This window comes from Rhinoderma darwinii, chromosome 12 (assembly GCF_050947455.1).
Source record: "Rhinoderma darwinii isolate aRhiDar2 chromosome 12, aRhiDar2.hap1, whole genome shotgun sequence".
NCBI classification, from domain to species: Eukaryota; Metazoa; Chordata; class Amphibia; order Anura; family Rhinodermatidae; genus Rhinoderma; species Rhinoderma darwinii.
This window is the reverse complement of record NC_134698.1, coordinates 38,134,260-38,157,171: the sequence shown is the minus strand read 5'-3', so window position 1 is coordinate 38,157,171 and position 22,912 is coordinate 38,134,260. Positions and strand designations below refer to the sequence as shown.

General features: G+C 40.6%; 1 protein-coding gene across 7 annotated transcripts in view; it reads left to right on the top strand.

The window, feature by feature from the left end:
• NPAS3 (neuronal PAS domain protein 3) overlaps positions 1-22,912 on the top strand; it is a 573,247-nt gene that overhangs the window by 423,163 nt on the left and 127,172 nt on the right. For 6 of the 7 annotated variants that reach the window (XM_075844509.1, XM_075844508.1, XM_075844514.1 and 3 more), the window contains one exon: positions 10,053-10,142. The exons of the other annotated variant lie outside the window; for it this stretch is intronic. In XM_075844509.1, coding sequence (XP_075700624.1) covers positions 10,053-10,142 — 90 coding nt within the window. The remainder of the gene's footprint in view (positions 1-10,052; positions 10,143-22,912) is intronic. 7 annotated transcript variants of the gene reach the window in all.

Below are 22,912 nucleotides of genomic sequence, written 5' to 3'. Positions count from 1 at the left end.
CAGGTGGTGTGTGTGGCACTACATACAAAGGGAGAAGTGCGGCACTATCTACAAACAGGAGATGTGGCACTATCTACAACGGGGGGAGGGAGTGTCACGCTATCTATAAAGAGGTGTGTGGTACTATCTACAGGGGTGTGTGTGTGTGTGTGTGTGTGTGTGGCACTATCTACAGTGTGGTGTGTATGGCATTATCTACAAGGTGGGTTTGTGGCACTACAGGGAGGTATGGCACTATCTACAGGGAACAGTGTTTGACACTGTCTACTGTGGGAACTGGCACTATCTACATAGGGGCTCCATCTACAAGGGGCACAGAGTGTGGCACTATCTACGCTGGTTTTTACTCTACCAGTAGTGCTCATGGTAGGCTATTGTAACCGCTATTTTTTTTAAATGTTCCTAAAAAAATATTGATAAAGAGAAGAAATTATAATTCCATGAAGAAGGTTAAAGTATAAAGGCCCTTTTACACGGGCCAATGATTGGGCAGACTATTGTTCATATGAACGCTCTTACCCGATCATTGCCCTGTGTAAACAGGGCAACGATCAGCCAATGAATGAGCAAACTCTTGTTTATCAGCTGATCGTATCCCCATACATTACTGATCATAGCTCCTTGTGAAAGTACTACTGCTACAGCGATTACATAGCGTACAGCGGGGTCGGTCACCTGACAACGAGTTGTGTCGTCATGAATTAGACTGTGCCACTAGACTTCCAGTCCACCGGCAGCGCTGTAAAAATCTATTAAAATATCATAATCCGCGCAAAGGGGGACCGGAATGTATATTAGAAGTTTACTCACGTACTGCAGTATGTACACTGCTAATCATTTTCCATCCCCACATAACCCCTTTAATAATTACTTTAGAGAGCTTTTTCTTTCTATTTCTAATCAGTTATCTGATCTGGTGAAGGAGTCTGGCAGAAGAATTTGTAGTAGGACGCATCTTCTTCCAGCTCTCGGCACCTCCTGGAATTTATACAAGTTCAATTATCAAAACAGAACAACTTTAAACAGTACCAAGATACAATATTAGGGAGGATTTTGCACATACAAGCTCGCATTCTAATAAGGTTAGAGCAAAATAATGGTCTAGAGAATTGTAGAGAGTTATTTTGCTTTCTTAGGGTATATTCACTCGTGAAAATCAGTTCCTTTCATCCAAATGGGCTGTTTCTGCAGCATTTGCATGGATTTCTGCAACAAATCTGCCGCATGTGAATTCCCCGTTATACTGAAAGTCTGTTCTTTGCATCCACTACCCAATCAGTTGAAGCCTTGCTCTTATATCTCCAGAACTAGACTAATCTCAGTGACACGAAAGCCTTGCCCATTATCCGCCTATGTCACAAAACGGTTTAATTATAAAGGCAGACAGACCCCAGTGTCCCCCGGCTGTAAAGGCGCACAAATAAGCGTGCAATCAAAATCAGCAATTACCTCTGGAATTTAGTGTAAACAGACCTATAATCAGACAACAAACAGAGCTGTTTAGCATTCCTCCCGCACTGCGCCCTGTGCGGGGCAATTTCCCTTTATTTATCTTCAGCTGCTCTGCTAAAAACGAGCAAGGGCATCCATGCAATTAACATAATTACTACACATAGGTCGGATCCTGTGTGGATTCTCTCCTGAGCTCTCTCGCCCCCTGCTCTGCACCGCCCTTACCCCCTCTCTTCTAACCTCCTCACCCTCTCTACAGCATCAGCACCCGAGAGCATCTCTCTGAGAACTGAAGTTTGCCATGAGAGCAGTTAAGAAATCCTGTGTGATGGATGATTGGATAAAGCGGAAGGGACATAGAACAGAGTTGTAGGGCAGAGAGTTAAACTTTATTGAATGATAGCTGTAAATTTAGACATCATAAAGCATGTAGAGTAGTCGACATATAGCAATTGCCAGTAGAAAGCCATAGACTAGAGTGGAGGGGAAGAGGTTATGAGAATAAGCAGACTTATCCTTAGAATAAACAGTAATGAAATGACAGTAGATCCAGTTTATGGATTTTTCCTGGTGTCTTTGAATTTCATTGATATCATTAAGACTTTTTTTTTTTTTAAATGACTTAGCTTTTTTTAATATAAAGTGCTCTGTTACAAGCTGGAAGACATGTAGTATATATCAAATGTCTGCGCACCCTTATTGAAATTGGATTTTTTTGTTATGTATTGTTTTTTTTTAAGATAAATTGTGGCATATTTGTTTTACCAGGCTGAAAACAACCTTGCCGTCAGTGAAATTAAATTGAGAAACATTTACACTATTCACAAAAACACCCCAGTTGCATAATTGTAAGCGCTTCATTTTTCTTTTACACTAAAGGAGTTATCCCATCTAAAAATAGGATGCCATAAAGGGGTGCACTCCACTCAGGACCACCTTCTATTAGACAGGATCGAAAGACCCAGGAAAGACTGTCTGATTTTTTGACAGATTCATATTACATGCTGACCTATTTAACACTACCCGACACCCGCCGTATATATACGGCGGAGGTCTGGTAAGGGACTATGGAGCAGGCTAACGGGCTGAGCCCGCTCCATAAAACAAGCGAGTCCTCTGTATCTTACAGCCGACACTTCAGTGTAATGAGCAGAATCCAGCTCGTTAACCCCTTAGATGCCACGGTCAATAGCGATCTCAGCATCTAAGCCATTAGAATGAAGGGGGTGTCCCCCTCTCACGTGCCTCCACCCCCTCGCAATGTGATCGCAGGCTGCCGATGGTTGTTATGTAAGCCTGGCGGCCTAATGAAGGCCCTCAGGTCTTCCATCTTAGTAGATGCCTGTCATGGCTAAATAGGTGCCTTTCAGAATCATAATGACAGATTCTCTTATTTGGGATTCATTAAAATTATTGTCATTAATAGCACGTTTATGCTATTAACTTTGGTTTAAGCCATTGAGATATTCTTATATCTTTAAAATACTAATATATATATATATATAAGTATAATATTAAATCCCATAAAGGGAATACAGGTCTAGCCACCCACTAAGGTACAGCTTCCATCAAACAAGCTCTGTAATACATCCCGGATACTTCAATGAGCAGATCCTGCTCCTAATAATGCGGTAAATTTCATCCAATATTGCAAGATGAGAATGAAGGATCTGTTGGTACAAATAAGAGATGAAGTTAAGTCCTCCATCTTCATGTTTTCATTGAGTGTTTATTCTTTGACAAATGGATGGAGCTTTTGCCTCCCCCCCCCCCCCCACCAACTCTAAAGCCAGATCTAGCAGTGTTATTGAGGTTGCTTAAGGGTATGTTCACACAGAGGTTTTTGCCGTGTTTTTCGCCCACGGCCATTGAGCACCGCAGGCAAAAAACGCAGCAAAATACGCTTTCTCTGCCTCCCATTGATGTCAATGGGAGGTCAGAGACGTGTACACCCAAAGATAGGGCATGTCGCTTCTTTTTCCCACGAGACGGTTTTTCCGCTCGTGGGAAAAAAATGCCTCCGCCTCCCATTGAAATCAATGGGAGGCATTTTCGGACGTTTTTGGCACATTTTCCAACGCGGTTTCCACGTAAAAAAAGTGTAAAAAAAAAAACCAGTGTGAACTGGCCCTTATAGAGGCCTTTTGTACTTCTGTTTACCTAAATAACTGTGGTACAGAAGTAAGAAGGCAGGATCCTCTGAACACTGTACTTCACATGCAAAACCATGGTTAATATGCCCAGACTGCTGCCAACGACTGCCTTGTCTACTTTATTGCACTCAAGCATATTGGGGAGGACTCCTAATTCCAAGGGGACACATTACCCTTGTGCTAGGATGTTGTATATCAACTTCTGTAACAATGCTGTTGGTCAAGGATAACATTCAGAGTATTGGGACCATTAAGCAGATCTTCCAAAAAAATTATTTGTACTTTTTGAGATACAGCTGCAATGTATACAGAGCAACTGTATCTTATGCTGAATCCTGTACCCGTCAGATCCGCGAGTTCATAACTAAGATGTGATAGATTACAGTAGGATCCTGTGTGTCAGAGACACGTCCCACTGACACTGAACCTGTCAGTCCCACGGAACTGACAGATTCAGGTCTTAGCGCACTATACAGCTGCTCTGTATACAATATGTAAAGCAGCTGTATCTCAATTTTGTATATCAATCTAATTTCATTTTTACTAAAAACCAATTATAAAGTTGCACATAACACACTGATTGAGCTTTTTATTAACCAAAAAATAAAATAATCACTTTCGACGGTTTACATAGTCTTTAAGCTTTCTCCAAAATGGAAAGATGGGATGCCGGACATCTCAATGAGACATCTCACCTCCATGATTGAAGACCAGTGTTTCCAAAAGCTTTAAACCTGCCAATCTTCACAAAATGCCAATAGCTTATTAAGATTGAGTAGACTTCTTATTTAAATGTAACCTCAAAACAATAAATCCACCCATTCCCTTAATTACCTTGGTCACCCTTTTTTGCACCATTTTTAGTTCAGTTATGTCCCACTTATACACAGGTGCCCAAAATTGTACACATTGTTCCATGTGTGGTCTGACTAGTGATTTGTATAGAAATTTATATGTATAAATAAGTTAATTTTGCGAATCCTCTGACTTTGAGCGACACATTTCTGTTCAGTTCTTATTGGTGATGATGATATTTTGGGGAAGCAGAAGGGTTCTGCTTTCATAGTAGCAATATTATTATGACAAAAAGTGTAAAAGAATGATAGTGTTGATCTTTTTTGAGTATTTGAACGACTGCTGTTGAAATGGGCAATACGTAATTTGTGGTGTCCAACCTAAATATTCAGCAATCCGGGTGAAGCTCTTAGAACATGCTATTTTCATAGACAATGGTGTTGTTTTCCTGGTTTACCACACTTTTGCATCATTCTGCTTTATTTCTCTCTCTTTTCTTTCTCCTTTTTTTTTTTTTCTTTAAATGCTGATTTTATCAGTCATGAAAAAAATGTCAAATAGCTTCCTGCCCACCATGCTGCCCCTTCTTCCAGTCCGCAGATAGATCAAGCTGCCTCTCCCCGTCTGCTGCTTACCTACACATTACTGGTCAGTACAGCCACCCAAGGTGACTGTTATCACTTAATTAAATCCTTGCACGCTGAGATGAAAAAACAACAGTGCTCATTCATTCATAACCTGAGGAGAGAGGCCTGTCCTCCCTCCCTCTCTCTGCCTTATTCCTCCATTCCCTCCCTCTGTTTCTGCCTATCCCTTGCCAATTCTCTCTCTACCTCTTATTTTACTCTGGCAGGGAACCCTGTGAAAGGTTTTATTTCTGAAGACATCATGTGACATCTCCTGTCTCAGTCGTTCCAAGTTCTGATCATCATTTCTTGCCTCTTTCGCATTGTTTTTGTTGCTACTGTCACTCCGATCTCTTTCTGTTATTCTTTTAGTTGTATTCTCCTTTTTTTATTAATATCTGTTAATCTCTTCATGCTATTATGTGCTCTTTTATGGTGACTCTTGACATCTTCACCTCCTAGATCTTCTCCATTCTGTAGTATTGTTTTAAGCAGATATTTTTGCGTCCACTTTATAAAATCACGTGCCGGCAATTTTCTCTCACATCATCTTGCAGTCTGAGCCCCTTGTTACTTGGTAATGTATGGCAACAGCTTATTAACCAAAGTAACAGGCTGTAACACACAAATCCATTTTACTTCTCACTGTTACTGTCACAGGTGGGCCTGTAATGATTGTGATGGACATTATTTAGATAAAAACCAGCAGCAGGGGCACATATCCGCAACCACGAGAGGGCACTTAAAAGTCCCCTAATAATGAATTAGAAATCATCTTTCCTACATATTTGTACTTTCCCTTTCCAACATGTTACAATTACATTGTAGCAGAACTCTTATAAACAGTGGTGGCATAAGTGGCATAATCTTCATACCCAAAGTAAGGGTAAATATAAGATTGAGCAATCTGCATTTAGTAAGGTTTCTGTGCTGTAATAAAAATCTGTCAATGCAACGTGAAAGTTGTGAAATGTCAACATTTGAGGAGACTAAAGGAAATACTTTGCTTAAAAAAATTCCCTTCTCAATTCGATGGTTTATAGTGCTGTATTTTTACCCTAAGCAATTTGTGCCTAAGATAGCTTTGCCGTGCCCATGTTGTCAATAACCAATAATGCTCATTGTTGGTATGGGGAAAATCGAAGAGAAATGTGGTATACAAAATAATGTGGAAATCATTTTTCTGCAAGAATGTCATGATACATTTTTGATTTACCGCCTGTGGAGGGTCACCCTTTGAAATGTAAGAAGATTCAGATAGAGAAATTCGGTTTCAAATGTGAGACCTTTCTGCGTATATTGTTTCTGTAGACATTTTTTAATATTATGACAAGGACAAATACCCGCACATATGAAAACTTTGGAAGTGTTAATGCTACAGTACAATATTCCATACCAAATCGTAAATCATAGTATTGAAGTAGAATTGAAAACATTTTTATTCAATTCTATTGACGTCCTGAGGAATGTTGCAGTCAGCTGGGGATCCGGAGCATCGGACAAAAAATCTGTGCCTTCTGCCCGGATGCCTAGCGCTAGAGGGGCCACTGGTCCGGAAAACTGGCGTCTGGAGTCTGGGTTCTCACCACGGTCCACCAGTTGAAGACCCCTGACATACGTAGATGCTGGTAGGTTAGGCTGAAACGGTAGGAGTTGGAGTATAAATACCCCATCTTTATTTAAAGATTTGTACTTTCAGTGGATATTAAATGAAAATCTTATCTGAGATTTAAAAATCTTACACTTTAAAATATGTATTTTGAAAGAAGTTTCCTACCCACTTCCGTTGACTGTAGTTGACCTGTCTCTGGACTCTTAAAGTAAATAATATTTAATGCCCTGTGGACTCAAATAACTTTTTCACCTACAGTAAATGTATTTTTGCAAAAATATGGGTAATGCTGCAATAAAAGATATAAAAAAAATAAATGCATAGTTTAAAGGGATATTCCAGTCCCCAGCATTTTTCACCTATTCACTGGATAGGTGAAAAATGCTAGATCATGAGGGTCTGACCACTGGGTCTCCCATCGATCACCATAACGGAGGACCCCGGTTTTCCATTCCCCCCAGGTGCAAGACGGCAAATAGAAGGAGTTTGAATGTAGCGGAGACCAGGCATGAGAAGTCCTGCTGCATTCAAAGTCTGTGGGGCTGTAAGAAACAGCTGAGCGTTGTTCTGGGCTGTTTCCATAAACCTGATAGACTTTGAATGGAGCGGGACCACGCATGACTCACACTTTTACATATCCCACTTTAACCCTTATCCGCACGAGTCAGTAACTATACGTTGTCGCGGGAGGTTACTTCCTATCAGCGACAGTGTGCATCGGGAACCGGGAGGCCAGCTATCCATCGCCGCTGATTAAGGCAATTAACCCCTTAAAAGCGGTGAACGATTGCGATCGCCGCATTTAGGGGGTTTGTGGCACGTCGGCAGCCCCCATGCAATCGTGGGGTCTGCCATGTATGGAAGCCTATGAGGATCAGTCTTTGGCTGGTCCTCATAGGCTTGCTGTCAGAGTGACTGTGACATCACACTGACTGTTGGAATACATTACACTACATAGATAGTGTAATGTATTCTAGCAGCGATCAGTGCTGCAGGTCAAAAAAGAAAGTGTAAAAAGTAAAAAAAAAAAAGTTAATAAAAATGTTTTAGAAAAGTGTAAAGATAAAAGTTTTTCTTTTCCAATAATAAGTCTTTTATTATAGGAAAAAAAACAAAAAAAACCTACACATATTTGGTATCACCGCGTTCATAATGAACCAAATAATAAAACTATAATGTTATTTTTCCCACACGGTGAACACAAAAAAATAAATGAAAAACTATGCCAGCATCGCGGTTTTTTGGTCACCACCCCTCCCAAGATACAGAATAAAAAGTGATCAAAAAGTCGCATGTAGCCCAAAATAGTACCAATAATAACGAACACCCGTCCCGCAAAAAACAAGCCCTTACTCAGCTTTTTTTTTTTTTTTTTTATATTCACATTTTTTATTGATTTTAATACAAACAAGTACACACACAATCGGGAAAAATGTGTCCCCATAATAAAAAGAACATGACAATAAGGGCACAGCCCAAACAGAAGAGTGAACATCACAAGCGCAAAATACAACCACAGCAGCCTGAGGAAGCTTAAAGGAAGTGAGCATTGTAACACAAAGAAAAGAAAATGCACCAATCCAGCCACCCAGACATCCTAAAATGCAATGGCAATAGCATGTAAGCGCAAGCACAGGAAGAAATGACCACTCGCAATAGACACAATAAGGGAAGGTGGACTCCAGCTCCGGAACATCATAGACAAAATGAAAAGAAAGAGCCATGCACCTGTCAGAGATGTGGTTGGAGCAAACAAATCCTAATACACCGGCCTGTAGTCCCTATGTTGATGAAGTCTCATGGGAAAGGATGAATATCTCAGGTCACTCCAGTGCGATAGGTGGAAGAAGAGAGGAATGTAAGCCAGTGAGACCAAGTGTCCTTGTACCGTATAGAAGCGGCCGGGGAATGAGCCAGAAGGTGCTCCATTCGCTGTATGAAAGCGACCTCCTGAAACAACTCATCCAACAGTGGAGGGACTGCCGTTTTCCACCTACGAGGGATAACCGATTTGGAATTAGCAATGTTTCCGTCGCCATTGATATCAATGGTGACGGAAACAGAAGCTGTGGTTTCAGTTTGACTTTCCGTTGCGGGGTTCACCTAACAGAAACCTCAGACGGAACCCCGGAACAGAAAGCCAACGCTGATGTGAACAGGCCCAATTATAAAGTTTAGGTCCCAATAGTGACCCGTGTGGTACCCCTACTAATTACTGTGAAGAATATGTTCCATTAAAGACAGTTTAAGGTTTCGGGCTACTATGTACTGTATGCACCAGTCCTGCAAACCAGACATTGCCCTCTTGTACCAAAAGGTCTATTGTCCGTTGCTTTGTTATATCCGTTTCTTCCCTTGTTGTTATCCAAGGGTGACAACAGGGAATGGCTGCCTAAGACTGGCTTTTCCAGGACGACCACAGAAGTCTAATTTCTCTGCTAGTCTGGTCCAAATAATTATAATTCCCTCACAGGAACAATATCAAGTTAGGCCACAGCTATAGATGGGTAATTCAGGATGTTCCAGCTCTGAGTTCCCTCTAGACCAGTTTGGGCATTTTAATCGGCACCTAGACAAGCTGCCGGTTCTCATTGCCTTTGACTGAATCCTTTCTTGGTGTTGTGCTGCTTTATTTCGGGGCTCTACACACTTATACCAGTACTATTATTGCTGTGTTTGGTGTTAAGCTTCATTCTGATGATGAGGGGGGTTCATTTAAAAACTCAATCAAATATAGATATATAAAACATTAACGTTTTTAATGAGCACTTTTTGCAATAGATATAATTCTCTGAGATCTCCTTTCCGGCTTAGATTTTTTTTAACTTAGTTTCTTAGTTATAGGTGAATCCAAAAAATATGGTTGACAACCAAATTCCTCCATTAGTTGGTTGGAAGGCAAATCTGCTTATATGGAAAAGGTGTATGCAGTATATCACTGCATAAGTGGCCAGATTTGCTGTTCAGGACTTACAATTCTGGGTAACAACCCATATAAGAGCTGTAATAATGGTCATATTTACTAGTAACTTTTCTTTTCCAGCTCTTTTAATGCTATTTAATACATTTTTGTGTCTGCTTTGCCCTTGCATCTAAAACTTGTCAGGTCCAAGCGTGAATATGTGAAGCAGTTTTGTGCATTCTCTCTGCTTGTGCTCCCTCTTCTGATTATGTGCAGAACTGTCTAATATCTCATTTTTCAACATAAGGGTTTTATGCATTTGTCTCTATGTATTACTGTCTTTGCTTTTCCAGTGACTGTGTGCATTGTGACTGTCTATCCCTTTTTGTCTAACTGTGCTATCCCTTTGTTTACCACACTTCCCCCTATCTTTTCCTCCCTCTTGGCTGTCTCCTGCCTGTTCTCCTCCCTGCCTCTCCGTTTGTGACTGTCTCTTGTTCTTTTCCCTGCAGTCTCTGGACGGATTTGTATTTGCACTAAACCAGGAAGGAAAATTTTTGTACATTTCGGAGACTGTGTCCATCTACCTTGGCTTGTCTCAGGTGAGTGTCCCTCATCTGTCTCTTCACACTTGGAACATCACAACAAATGCAAATTTTTTTTTTTTTCACCAAAAAAAAAGGGAAGTGTGTATGAAACCCAACCAATGAGAAATTCTCCCAAGAGTCAACATATTTTTGGAGGTTAAATAAACTAGTAGCTGATCTAGAAACATTCAATGGTTAGAAATATTTCATTTTTTCACTTGAACAAATTAATAAAATCAAAAGGTGATTCTTTAAATAAAATATAAATATAATAAATTTCTGTAATCTGCAAATACGTATCGTCACCTACTGGACCTATACATTTTGTGTGAGTTAATGTTCATGAGGTTGCAGGTTATCAGTTTATTAGGTATCGTGGCAGTGATGCCAGTATTGTCTGTCTTAGAGTTTTCTAACCTTTTTTACATGGGACACCCCTAAGATTAATATTTATATCTTGAACTGCGTATCAGAAAAAGAGAATAGCAGGGAGCACAATTCTATTACATTTTTTTATTGTCAAGAAAATAAAATAGCACAAACCTCAGAACAAAACTTTACATACTGCTGCTCGCAGAGAAATTGTGCCACATATCACCTACTCTCATTACAGTAGTGGCACAAAGTAGCACCATATGATGCCACATTGTAGTGTCATTTAGCATGGCATCCCCAAATTTACAGTAGGGCCACCTAGAAATTGTTCGCTCTGACATGCTGCATAGTAGTACTCCTATAGTAATACTATGCAGCACACCACACCAACCCTCCATATAATAGTTGACATATTGATCTACCATCCTACAGCCATGGCAGAGTGCCAGTAGGGCCAGCCCAAAGTTTATATACCTTCCGTATATGATGGACAGCATTGAAAGCAGCAGAAGACATGTTGTCACGTTTTATCATATAATAGATGTTTAAAAGTTATAGCAGCAAATTGGACGGCAATATTGTTTAAGAATCATTGAATAATTGGATTGATGAGCAGAAGGTTCGCTCCAGAAAATGTCTCCTTGTTGTATGTAACACCCCAGTGTGGTACTTCTATGTTTCCATTTAGTGTTTTTAAGTATGCCCATTTTTTCATATGTGCCTTTATTGCCTCATTGTATATACTGTACAATGCGGCCACATTCCATGTTGACTTAGCTAATACAATAACAGGTTTCTAAAAAAGGAGAATTAATTTCCATTACTGGCAAAATGTATTGTCTTTATTCCGTACTTCTAAATATGTATGTAGTATAGTGAATGAGCTCTCAGGCAGTTAGAACAATGTGTACACTACACTTGGTGTATTGACCACATAGATGGTGACGGGTTCTTGTATATCTATACCAACCCTTTGTTTTTACCCTATGTTCTTCAGTGTTGTGTCTTTGTGATTATCAAATAGTGATGAGCAGTTAAAGGGTGTTGCTGTGGGCTCTACCCCATATTTAATGTACTGCTTGCCTTGTCTCAGTGGGTTCTTGCTCTTTGCCTGGTGTGACCTGGGAGAGGGCAGCAAAGTATTAGCCGTTGTCCCTGGTGTCCTATTATAAGCTGTTCCTGGCGAAGCTGTGCGCTGTGGGATCTGACACTGTCACTGCTGTCTGCTCACCTATCCCATTAAGTAAGACCGGGTAGAGAAATATCTGTGACACATTTTAATATCACTAAAATAAGAAAATGGTTTCCATATAAGTCCCACCTGCTTCTCCCCTTGACACACAGGCGCAAGCATTTGTTCACGAACAGAGTGCTGTCATATTTGGAGGATAGTTCAGTCCCTTCTGCCTACTTGTGTTGTCATTTTACATAATTGTCATTTGGTGTTTTTTCCATTAACTCAATGCATTGACACACTATGGAGTGCTCTGGAGTATTACTCTAAGGAAATATAAGAACAGTCTTCAATTAGGTTGTGGGGAATAGTATTTCACTTCAAGGTGCAACAATTTGCACAGAAAATAAACAGTCCTATAAAGTAATATAGCTTTATACATTATGTTATTATTCTGCAGTGTCACTGTTAGTCAGTACAGATCTTTTCTGAAAGAGCAAAATGTGCCCTTAACCATAGTGACAGTCACAGAATGGATAAAAATTCACTTGTACAGAATTGATACATATATACTCGTGTTATATCATCTAGATGTTAGGAAAACGCCTGTTCCCTTAAGATCACCATGACTACTGTTCTAGCTTCTTGGCGGTTCGGTTTTACTTTGAGCCTATCTCTCTTCTCTGTCTTTCTGCCAATTAGGTGTGGGGTTGTATTTATTACTGGCTTCCTCCACTTGGTCTTTGCCTGTCATTTTCTTAGTCTTCTGGTGTTCTGATCAAGCTCTGACACTCCTTGTACTTCTGACTTCTGGACTTCTTAGAAACTGACCTTGGCTTGTCTCTCATTTACCCCTTGTTTACCGATTTTGATTATCAGCTCCCGGCTGGTTCTGACCTCTGCTGTACCTAATTTCCACTTGCTCTGTTTTAGACTTTCTGTTTACCCTCTGGCTGGCTGGTTGTCTTGTTCAGGTTTGCCTGCATTGCACCTTATCCAACACTGAACTCTGCTAACACAACCTGGGTTCTATGCAGCAAAGACCATCCCACCTTGCGGTCGGCTCTCGCGGAAACCTTAGAGTCGCCTTAGACTCTGTTGATCAGAGTTGTGACGGATTTGAGGTTGCGGTTTTATTTGCACGCAGTCTCCAGCAGCCGTTGGGGAATTGCTCAACTTGCAATTCCATAACACTAGATTAATCCCAAATCAAGTATTGTGATAGCATATAGATTATAACCCAGCATTATAATAGTGAGCTGTTTACACTTTAGTAGTGTGGGTCAGCCTGTTATAATCCAGGAATATGATGGTGAACATGTTATAATCCAGTATTGTTATATTGAACAGATTATAAACAAGCAACGAGTAGTCAGCTTGAGTGGGTTATAAACCAGCAATGTGATGGTGAACAGATTACAATCCAGCAAAGTGATGGTATATCCAGCAATGTGATAGTGAGCAGGCTATAACTCGGCAATGTGGTGTTGAGCAGTTTACAGTCCAGCAGTGCAATGGTGAGCAGTTTATAATCCAGTAATGTGATAATGAGCAGGTTATAACCCAGCAAAATGTTGGTGAGTGAGACTGAAGCAATTTCAATGCAGCTCTGGCGTATAATACAGACTGTGACTCTGGATCAATACAAGATAAATAATGCAATGTATTTACAAAGTTATTCAACTTGTTTGTAAATTCATTCTATATCAAAACTGAAATGGTATTAAAGAGGCTCTGTCACCACATTATAAGTGGCCTATCTCCTACATAATGAGATTGGCGCTGTAATGTAAGTAACAGCAGTGCTTTTTATTTAGAAAAACGATCTATTTTCAGCAAGTTATGAGCGATTTTAGCTTTATGCTAATGACTTTTTTAATGCCCAACTGGGCGTGTTTTTACTTTTGACCAAGTGGGCGTTATGGAGAGAAGTGTATGACGCTTACCAATCAGTGACCAATCAGCGTCATACACTTCTCTCCATTCATTTACTCTGCACATAGTGATCCTGAGTTGTTCACTATGTGCAGTCACATACCCACACATTAACGTTACTAAAGTGTCTTGACAGTAAATAGACATCGCGTCCAACCAGGACGGGATGTCTATTCACAATCCCAACACTTCGGTAATGTTTGTGTGTGACTTACAGCACAGCAAGCGTAATCTCGCGCGATCACGCTGTAAATGACAGCACAACGTGATCTCGATGTGATGTGTGAGTAAGTCACACACAAACGTTACTGAAGTGTCAGGATTGAGAATAGACATCCCGTCCTGGTTGGACGCGATGTGTATTTACTGTCAAGACGCTTCAGTAATGTTAATGTGTGTGTATGTGACTGCACATAGTGAACAATGCAGGATCACTATGTGCAGATTAAATAAATGGGGAGAAGTGTATGATGCTGATTGGTCAGTGTCATACACTTCTTTTCACAACACCCATTTGGTCAAAAGTAAAAACACGCCCAGTTGGGCATTAAGAAAGTCATTGGCATAATGCTAAAATAAGTCATAACTTGCTGAAAATAGATGGTTTTTCTAAATAAAAAAACACTGCTGTAATCTACATTACAGCGCCGATAACATTATGTACAATATAGGGCACTTATATTGTGGAGACAGAGCCTCTTTAAACGTTAATCAGACACTTTAAGCAGAGTAGTCTATAAGTGGTGTTCTATATGAACTCCAAATTTGTACGGCATCAACTAGGGTCATTTATACAGGCCATCATAGTAGTGAACGTCCATTAGTGTGATGGCCAGTAATAAAAGAGTCCATTAGTGTCTGGAGAATGGGTAATATGGTTGTCCTGCTAAGTGATGCACTGCATGGCAGAAGACAGTCAAGCCGTATTAAAGAGGATAGAGTATATGATCAATAGTGTGTAGTATGAAAAGCTTGTTGGTGTTCAGTATATAGATTTGAAAAAAGGGTATTTAGGTGGTTGAGTATGGTGTTGGTGCTTGGCGTGAATTGGTCTAAACATGGTTTGCTGATACTAAAAGGACCATCAGTGTTTGCACAGTGTTACTGTACTTGATATATGGTATATGTAGACAAGGTTATGTGGAAGTGAAAATTGGTTTATAGACATATATAAAAATGGTAAGGTTCACCAAATAAGCAGAAGAGCTGCATTTGTCATTGAAATGTTTCTTTTGTGCACCGTAGAAAAGGCTCTACTCACACTGCTACATTTGCAGTGTATTTTCAACGTATGCGCCGGGAAATGCTTCCGCTGCCTATGGCAAATGTGTCTACAGACTTCCATGGGCAATTTAGCATCCGGAAGGCTGGTAACCATTAGTATATTTTTTGTTTCACTGGATAAAAGGAAGCACAGACTTATACCACGCTGTATATGTTTTTTGTTTTTTTTTACAATGGTGGTCAATGTAAGGTTTAGAAAAAGACCAAAAAAGGTCCATCTAGTTTGACCTATTCCCCTGCAATGTTAATCCAGAGAAAGGCAAAAAGCCCCATGAGGAGAAGCCAATTTTTTTTTATCTTAGGTAAAAAAATTACTCCCTGACTCCAAATATGGCATTCAGAATAAATCCCCAGATCAACGACCCATCTACAGTAGTCTAGTGACCATATCTTGTAATAGTATTACACTCAAGAAAGACATCCAGGCCCATTTTAAACTTTTTAAATTAAATATGAGAACTGTATTAATGGACTGGTGCATAGCAAATGTGGTGCCAATATTCAAAAAGGGGTCAAAAAGCGAGTCGGGAAACTTTAGGCCCATAAAACCACGTTCAGACGTGGTGGAATTGCTGTTGAATTCCACTTCGGACAGTCCACAGTGGAATTCTGCAGCAGCCGTTTTTTACATTTGTTTCTATACATTTTTAGGAAACTTAGTTCAGACGTTGCGGAAAATAACTGTGTGGAAATTAGGCTGCGGTGCAGAATTTTCCCTCCGCAGCATGCTCATTATGTTGCGGAGAAGCAGTGGAATTTTTACTGTGGATTTCAGCATTTGCAATGCAAAAACTGAAATCTGTGGCAAGTCTGCTTTGATATCTGCAACGTATGAATTACCTGTCAAATATTCAAATGTTGGTGCAGATTCGTTGCATAATTGCCCCGAATCTGCCCCAACATTTGCAGCGTAAAAATTCTGCCACGTCTGAACGTGGCCTTGGTTTAACCTCCATCGTGGGTAAGAAATGCTATTCTCGTGTATCTCAATGAGAATAAAGGTATAACGCCATATCAGCATGGGTTTATGCGGGATCGGTCCTGTCAAACTAATCTGATCACCTTCTATGAAGAAGTAAGTTCTAGACTGGACTTAGGTGAGTGGTTGGATGTCATATATCTTCATTTTTGCTAAAGCCTTGAATACTGTGCCACATACAAGTTTGGTACATAAAATGAGAATGCTGGGACAGGGAAAATGTGTGCAATTGGGTAACTGGTTCAGTGACAGAAAATAGAGGGTGGTAATTATCAGTACATCCTCAGATTGGGTCACTGTTACTAGTTGGATTACGCACATTATGATTTCAAATAATAAATTTCTCCGTGCTGTATAGCTCTTCTGCATTGAGTTTGATGGCGTAGGACATAGCTTCAGCATAAACGTCGAATAGAAGAAATTTAGGACATGTAAATGTTAAACAGTTCGGCAGGCATACGGTAAGCAATGTTTTATAGTAAGTGACCAGTTAGTGAGAGTGGTCAACAAAAATATTGCTATAAGAGCTATGAGGACAGTCCAGCAGATTGATAGTATGGAAGATAATAAAACGTTCCCGTAGTCTGAGCTTTAGCTTCACGCCTAGATGCAAATCAAGCCTGCCTGTCAGTGCATTGGCATTTGTCTGTAATTGAGACGTGTGTGTTTTCCTTGTCGAACAGATGGTAGAGTGTGTGTGCTCAGGGAGCTTGCTAAACTATTGCTGCCTTCCCTGGGCCAGCACAGAACCAGCTCCTGGGTCCCCGCCACAGGCAGAGGCTCCCCGTGCCAAGAGAGCATATGCCCAAAGAAAGCCTGGTACTTCCAGGGAATTGACACATCTGGAATATCTAGGGTACCGACAGTCAGATCCTAAGCTGCCAGGAAACGACATACATAAATATATTGATATTTACCCATGTATAAAGCGGACTCTGCCAAACACTTTTGTTTATCTGTTATTACAGTTTATATATGTATATTCTGATCATTTATACTCAAAAAATAATATTGTCATGAAACACGGGATGGGTCAGTCAATAAACAAAAGTTAAATAGGGGAATAAGTCAGATGAAAAATGTGGGAGTAGGGATTAAATTGCTGGTAATTCTAGATAATGTTCTGCCTATTGCTGTGAAATGGTATAAGGTTAAGAATAAGTCTGTGACTTTATTCAATGGAATTCCTCTAGTTTGAATTTATAAGGTCCTTGTTCTCTACCTTACACAAACTCAACGTTCACTACTGTATGCTAAAAAATGTCACTATGGTGGAAATTCCTCCGACTGAGCATGTAGGAAGTGTAGCAAATGTACATCTGTCCAATATGGCATTACAGACCTAGATCACTGAGGGTTTACAGATGTAGATTCGCTATCAAATAGACGTCCTGATATTTCCTTTTAGAGACATCCACCCAAGTTTTTCAAATTTCATGAAGAGGGTGGGAAAACAGGGAACCGTTTATAGTCCAATGTCAGTGATATCATTGATTGGACTGATACATTTTAATCTGGCCCAGAATTGATAGGATCCAATGAATTTGGTCAATTTTGATTGTAGTAATTACCTGTCTTTGAACCAAACTTGTTGGACATTGCGTTAAATCTGGGGTAAGAATAAATAATCATATAAATTTTAGAAATGGATGTGTTACCTAGTAACTGCATATTCTTTTGTATTGTAACAATTCAGATTATATGTATAATAATTATCTTTATTTATATAGCGCCAACATATTCCACAGCACTTTACAATTCAGAGGAAACATGTACAGATAATATCAGACATTACATAGTAACAAAACGAATTTACAATTCAAACAAGAGGAGTGAGGACGCTGCTCGCAAGAGCTTACAATCTATGAGGACATAAGGGAGACACAAAATGTAAAAAAGTGCTTGTTAAAGAGGCTGTGTCACCAGATTCTCAAATCCCTATCTCCTATTGCATGTGATCGGCGCTGCAATGTAGATAACAGTAACGTTTTTTGTTTTTTTTAAAGTTATGAGCTATTTTATATATATGCAAATGAGGTTTGAAATGGACAACTGGGCGTGTATTGTGTTTTTAACTGGGCGTGTTTACGTGTATGACGCTGACCAATCAGTGACCAGTCAGCATCATAGACTCATCTCCATTCATTTACACAGCAGCGATGTGCAGCCACATAAACAGAGATTAACGTTAATCAAGTGTCCTGATAATGAATACACATGAAATCCAGCCTGGACATCATGTGTATTCAGAATCCTGACACTTCTGACTCTTTTGTTTGAGATTTCTAGCAAGTGAAACGAAATCTCGTTTACCTCCGTAATCTCGCGAGATTTCGTTTCCCTTGCCGGAGTCTCACAGAAAAGATTCAGAAGTGTCTGGATGATCATGTGTATTCATTATCAGGACACTTGATTAACGTTAATCTCTGTTTATGTGGCTGCACATCGCTGCTGTGTAAATCAATGGAGATGAGTGTATGATGCTGACTGGTCACTGATTGGTCAGCGTCATACACGTAAACACGCCCAGTTAAAAACACAATACACGCCCAGTTGGACATAACGAAAAAAAAACGCCCAGTTGTCCATTTCAAACCTCATTTGCATATATATAAAATAGCTCATAACTTGGCCAAAAATGAAAGTTTTAAAAAACAAAACAAAACGGTACTGTTATCTACATTGCAGCGCTGATCCCATGCAATAGGAGATAGGGATTTGAGAATCTGGTGACAGAGCCTCTTTAAGTACAATGGCCCAGCCATCTTTTATAAACCAGAGGCGTAGCTAGGTTCTCCTGCACCCGGGGCAAAGATTCAGATTGGTGCCCCCCGCCCCCGACTTATTTCCTGACATCTCCTTCCCCCTCGCCATGTTTTCTTTCCCTACCAATCAATGAAGTGTAATTTTTTTTTCACAATTTTTTTAATGTAACTCGAATATAAAAGCAGTTCTACATTTTACAAGTGATATAGTTCTATAATGTAATTAACATAAAAATAAATTAAAAGAAAATAAATTAAAGAGGCCACACACAGCCCCTTGTAGATAGCGCCACACACAGCCCCCCTTGTAGATAGTGCCACACTGCCCCCCTTGTAGATAGTGCCACACACAGCCCTCTTGTAGATAGTGCCACACACAGCCCGCTTCCCCCCTTGTAGATAGCAGCATACTCCCCCCCCTTGTAGATAGTGCCACACACAGTCCGCTGCCCCTTTGTAAATAGCGCCGCACTCTCCCCCCTTGTAAATAGTGCCACACTGCCCCCCTTGTAGATAGTGCCACACACAGCCCTCTTGTAGATAGTGCCACACACAGCCCGCTTCCCCCCTTGTAGATAGCAGCATACTCCCCCCCCCTTGTAGATAGTGCCACACACAGCCCGCTGCCCCTTTGTAAATAGCGCCGCACTCTCCCCCCTTGTAAATAGTGCCACATTCCCCCCCTTTTAAATAGTGCCACACTCCCCCCCCACCTTGTACTTAGCGCCACACTGTGAACAGACCGGTGAGCGGTAGCCTACCTCTACCACTCTCCGCTCTGCCTTGTGTAACTTACCGGATGAACCGAGGAGGTCATGCGGCGCAGGCAGCGGCGGAGTTTCTTCTGACTAGGGTCGGTGACAGCCAGGGCCGGCCTTAGCTTGGATGGCGCCCTGTGCGGGACTCTCTATTGCCGCCCCCTACACAAACCAAAAATGAACCACATATATGGACACGCTGGAACAAATATACTGTACATACATAAAGATAGATATTTAGACATACAGGCAAATATACATACACACATTCTGGAATACATACATACAGGTAAATATATAAACATACAAACACATATACACACACACACCGGCAGATAAATATACAGACCGGAACATATACAAATACATAAAAGGCACAAATATACAAGCACAAAGACACATTCACAAACAGACCCATATATACCCACACAGGCACATATGTACACAGCACAGATAATGTAGTAGATGTTACCTGCAGTCCTATGTAACATCACAGATAACACAGTGATAATTCTCTGAGTACAGATAATGTAGTAGATGGTACCTGCAGTCCTATGTAACACCACAGATAACACAGAGATAACTCTCTAAATACAGATAGTAGTGTTACCTGCAGTCCTATGTAACACCACAGATAACACAGTGATAACTCTGATTACAGATAATGTAGTAGCTGTTGCCTGCAGTCCTATGTAACACCACAGATAACACATTGTGCTAAATTACAATCTCAGCTCTGCTACACAGTACAGATAATGTGGCAGACGTTACCTGCAGTCCTATGTAACACCACAGATAACACATTGTGCTAAATTACAATCTCAGCTGTGCTACACAGTACAGATAATGTGGCAGACGTTACCTGCAGTCCTATGTAACACCACAGATAACACAGTGATAACTCTCTGAGAACAAATAATGTAGTAGATGTAAGAGACAAACACATGCAGAGACACAGACAGACAGAGAGACACACACACACACGCACACACACACACACACACACACACACACACACACACACACTGTAACATATACACATACAAACACAGAGCCACACACTGTATTCACACTACACACACATACACTATACACATACAAACACAGAGACACACATTACACACACAGACACTCACCATGTCGCCTTGCTGACAGCATCACAGGTCAGGACGGGCTGTGTGTGGGTGGAGCTTCCTCTCTGCTTCTCGGCAGAGCACAGAGTAGAGGCAGAACTGGAAGGCTGCAGCACGGGAGTGGACCTGTCCCCTGACCTGAGTCATCTTACCTCATGTCACTGACGTGAGGTCTGGTGACTGGACTGGTCCACTCCCTGGCCGTCACAGACCCCAGTCAGAACGCCGTAATGTCCTGGCTCTTCCTAAGCTGCTGCAGGTGTCCCACATACGGGGCGCCTATCAGCAGCGATCAGCTGCTCTTCGGTGCCCCCCCCTTCCCTACCACGGGTTGCGCCCGGGGCACATGCCCCGCCAGCCCCCCCCCCCTAGCTATGCCCCTGTATAAACAATAAAGCTGCATGGGCCGGTCACCAGCCAGTATCTGTGTATGATGGACATGAAGTGCATTAGGGTGCAAGAAGTGTGGGGGATACTGCTGAACATAATATGTTATATGAAGTGTGGGGGATACTGCTGAACATATGTTATATGAAGTGTGGGGGATACTTCTGAACATATGTTATATGAAGTGTGGGGGATACTGCTGAACATATGTTACATGAAGTGTGGGGGATACTGCTGAACATATGTTACATGAAGTGTGGGGGATACTGCTGAACATATGTTACATGAAGTGTGGGGGATACTGCTGAACATAATATGTTATATGAAGTGTGGGGGATAATGCTGAACATAATATGTTATATGAAGTGTGGGGGATACTGCTGAACATAATATGTTATATGAAGTGTGGGGGATACTGCTGAACATAATATGTTATATGAAGTGTGGGGGATACTGCTGAACATAATATGTTATATGAAGTGTGGGGGATACTGCTGAACATATGTTACATGAAGTGTGGGGGATACTGCTGAACATATGTTACATGAAGTGTGGGGGATACTGCTGAACATAATATGTTATATGAAGTGTGGGGGATAATGCTGAACATAATATGTTATATGAAGTGTGGGGGATACTGCTGAACATAATATGTTATATGAAGTGTGGGGGATACTGCTGAACATAATATGTTATATGAAGTGTGGGGGATACTGCTGAACATAATATGTTATATGAAGTGTGGGGGATACTGCTGAACATAATATGTTATATGAAGTGTGGGGGATAATGCTGAACATAATATGTTATATGAAATGTGGGGGATACTGCTGAACATAATATGTTATATGAAGTGTGGGGGATCCTGCTGAACATATGTTACATGAAGTGTGGGGGATACTGCTGAACATATGTTACATGAAGTGTGGGGGATACTGCTGAACATATGTTATATGAAGTGTGGGGGATACTGCTGAACATAATATGTTATATGAAGTGTGGGGGATACTGCTGAAAATATGTTATATGAAGTGTGGGGGATACTGCTGAACATAATATGTTACATGAAGTGTGGGGGATACTTCTGAACATATGTTATATGAAGTGTGGGGGATACTGCTGAACATATGTTATATGAAGTGTGGGGGATACTGCTGAACATAATATGTTATATGAAGTGTGGGGGATACTGCTGAACATAATATGTTATATGAAGTGTGGGGGATACTGCTGAACATAATATGTTATATGAAGTGTGGGGGATACTGCTGAACATAATATGTTATATGAAGTGTGGGGGATACTTCTGAACATATGTTATATGAAGTGTGGGGGATACTGCTGAACATAATATGTTATATGAAGTGTGGGGGATACTGCTGAACATATGTTACATGAAGTGTGGGGGATACTGCTGAACATATGTTATATGAAGTGTGGGGGATACTGCTGAACATAATATGTTATATGAAGTGTGGGGGATACTTCTGAACATATGTTATATGAAGTGTGGGGGATACTTCTGAACATATGTTATATGAAGTGTGGGGGATACTGCTGAACATAATATGTTATATGAAGTGTGGGGGATACTGCTGAACATAATATGTTATATGAAGTGTGGGGGATACTGCTGAACATAATATGTTATATGAAGTGTGGGGGATACTGCTGAACATAATATGTTATATGAAGTGTGGGGGATACTGCTGAACATAATATGTTATATGAAGTGTGGGGGATACTGCTGAACATAATATGTTATATGAAGTGTGGGGGATACTGCTGAACATAATATGTTATATGAAGTGTGGGGGATAATGCTGAACATAATATGTTATATGAAATGTGGGGGATCCTGCTGAACATAATATGTTATATGAAGTGTGGGGGATACTGCTGAACATAATATGTTATATGAAGTGTGGGGGATACTGCTGAACATAATATGTTATATGAAGTGTGGGGGATACTTCTGAACATATGTTATATGAA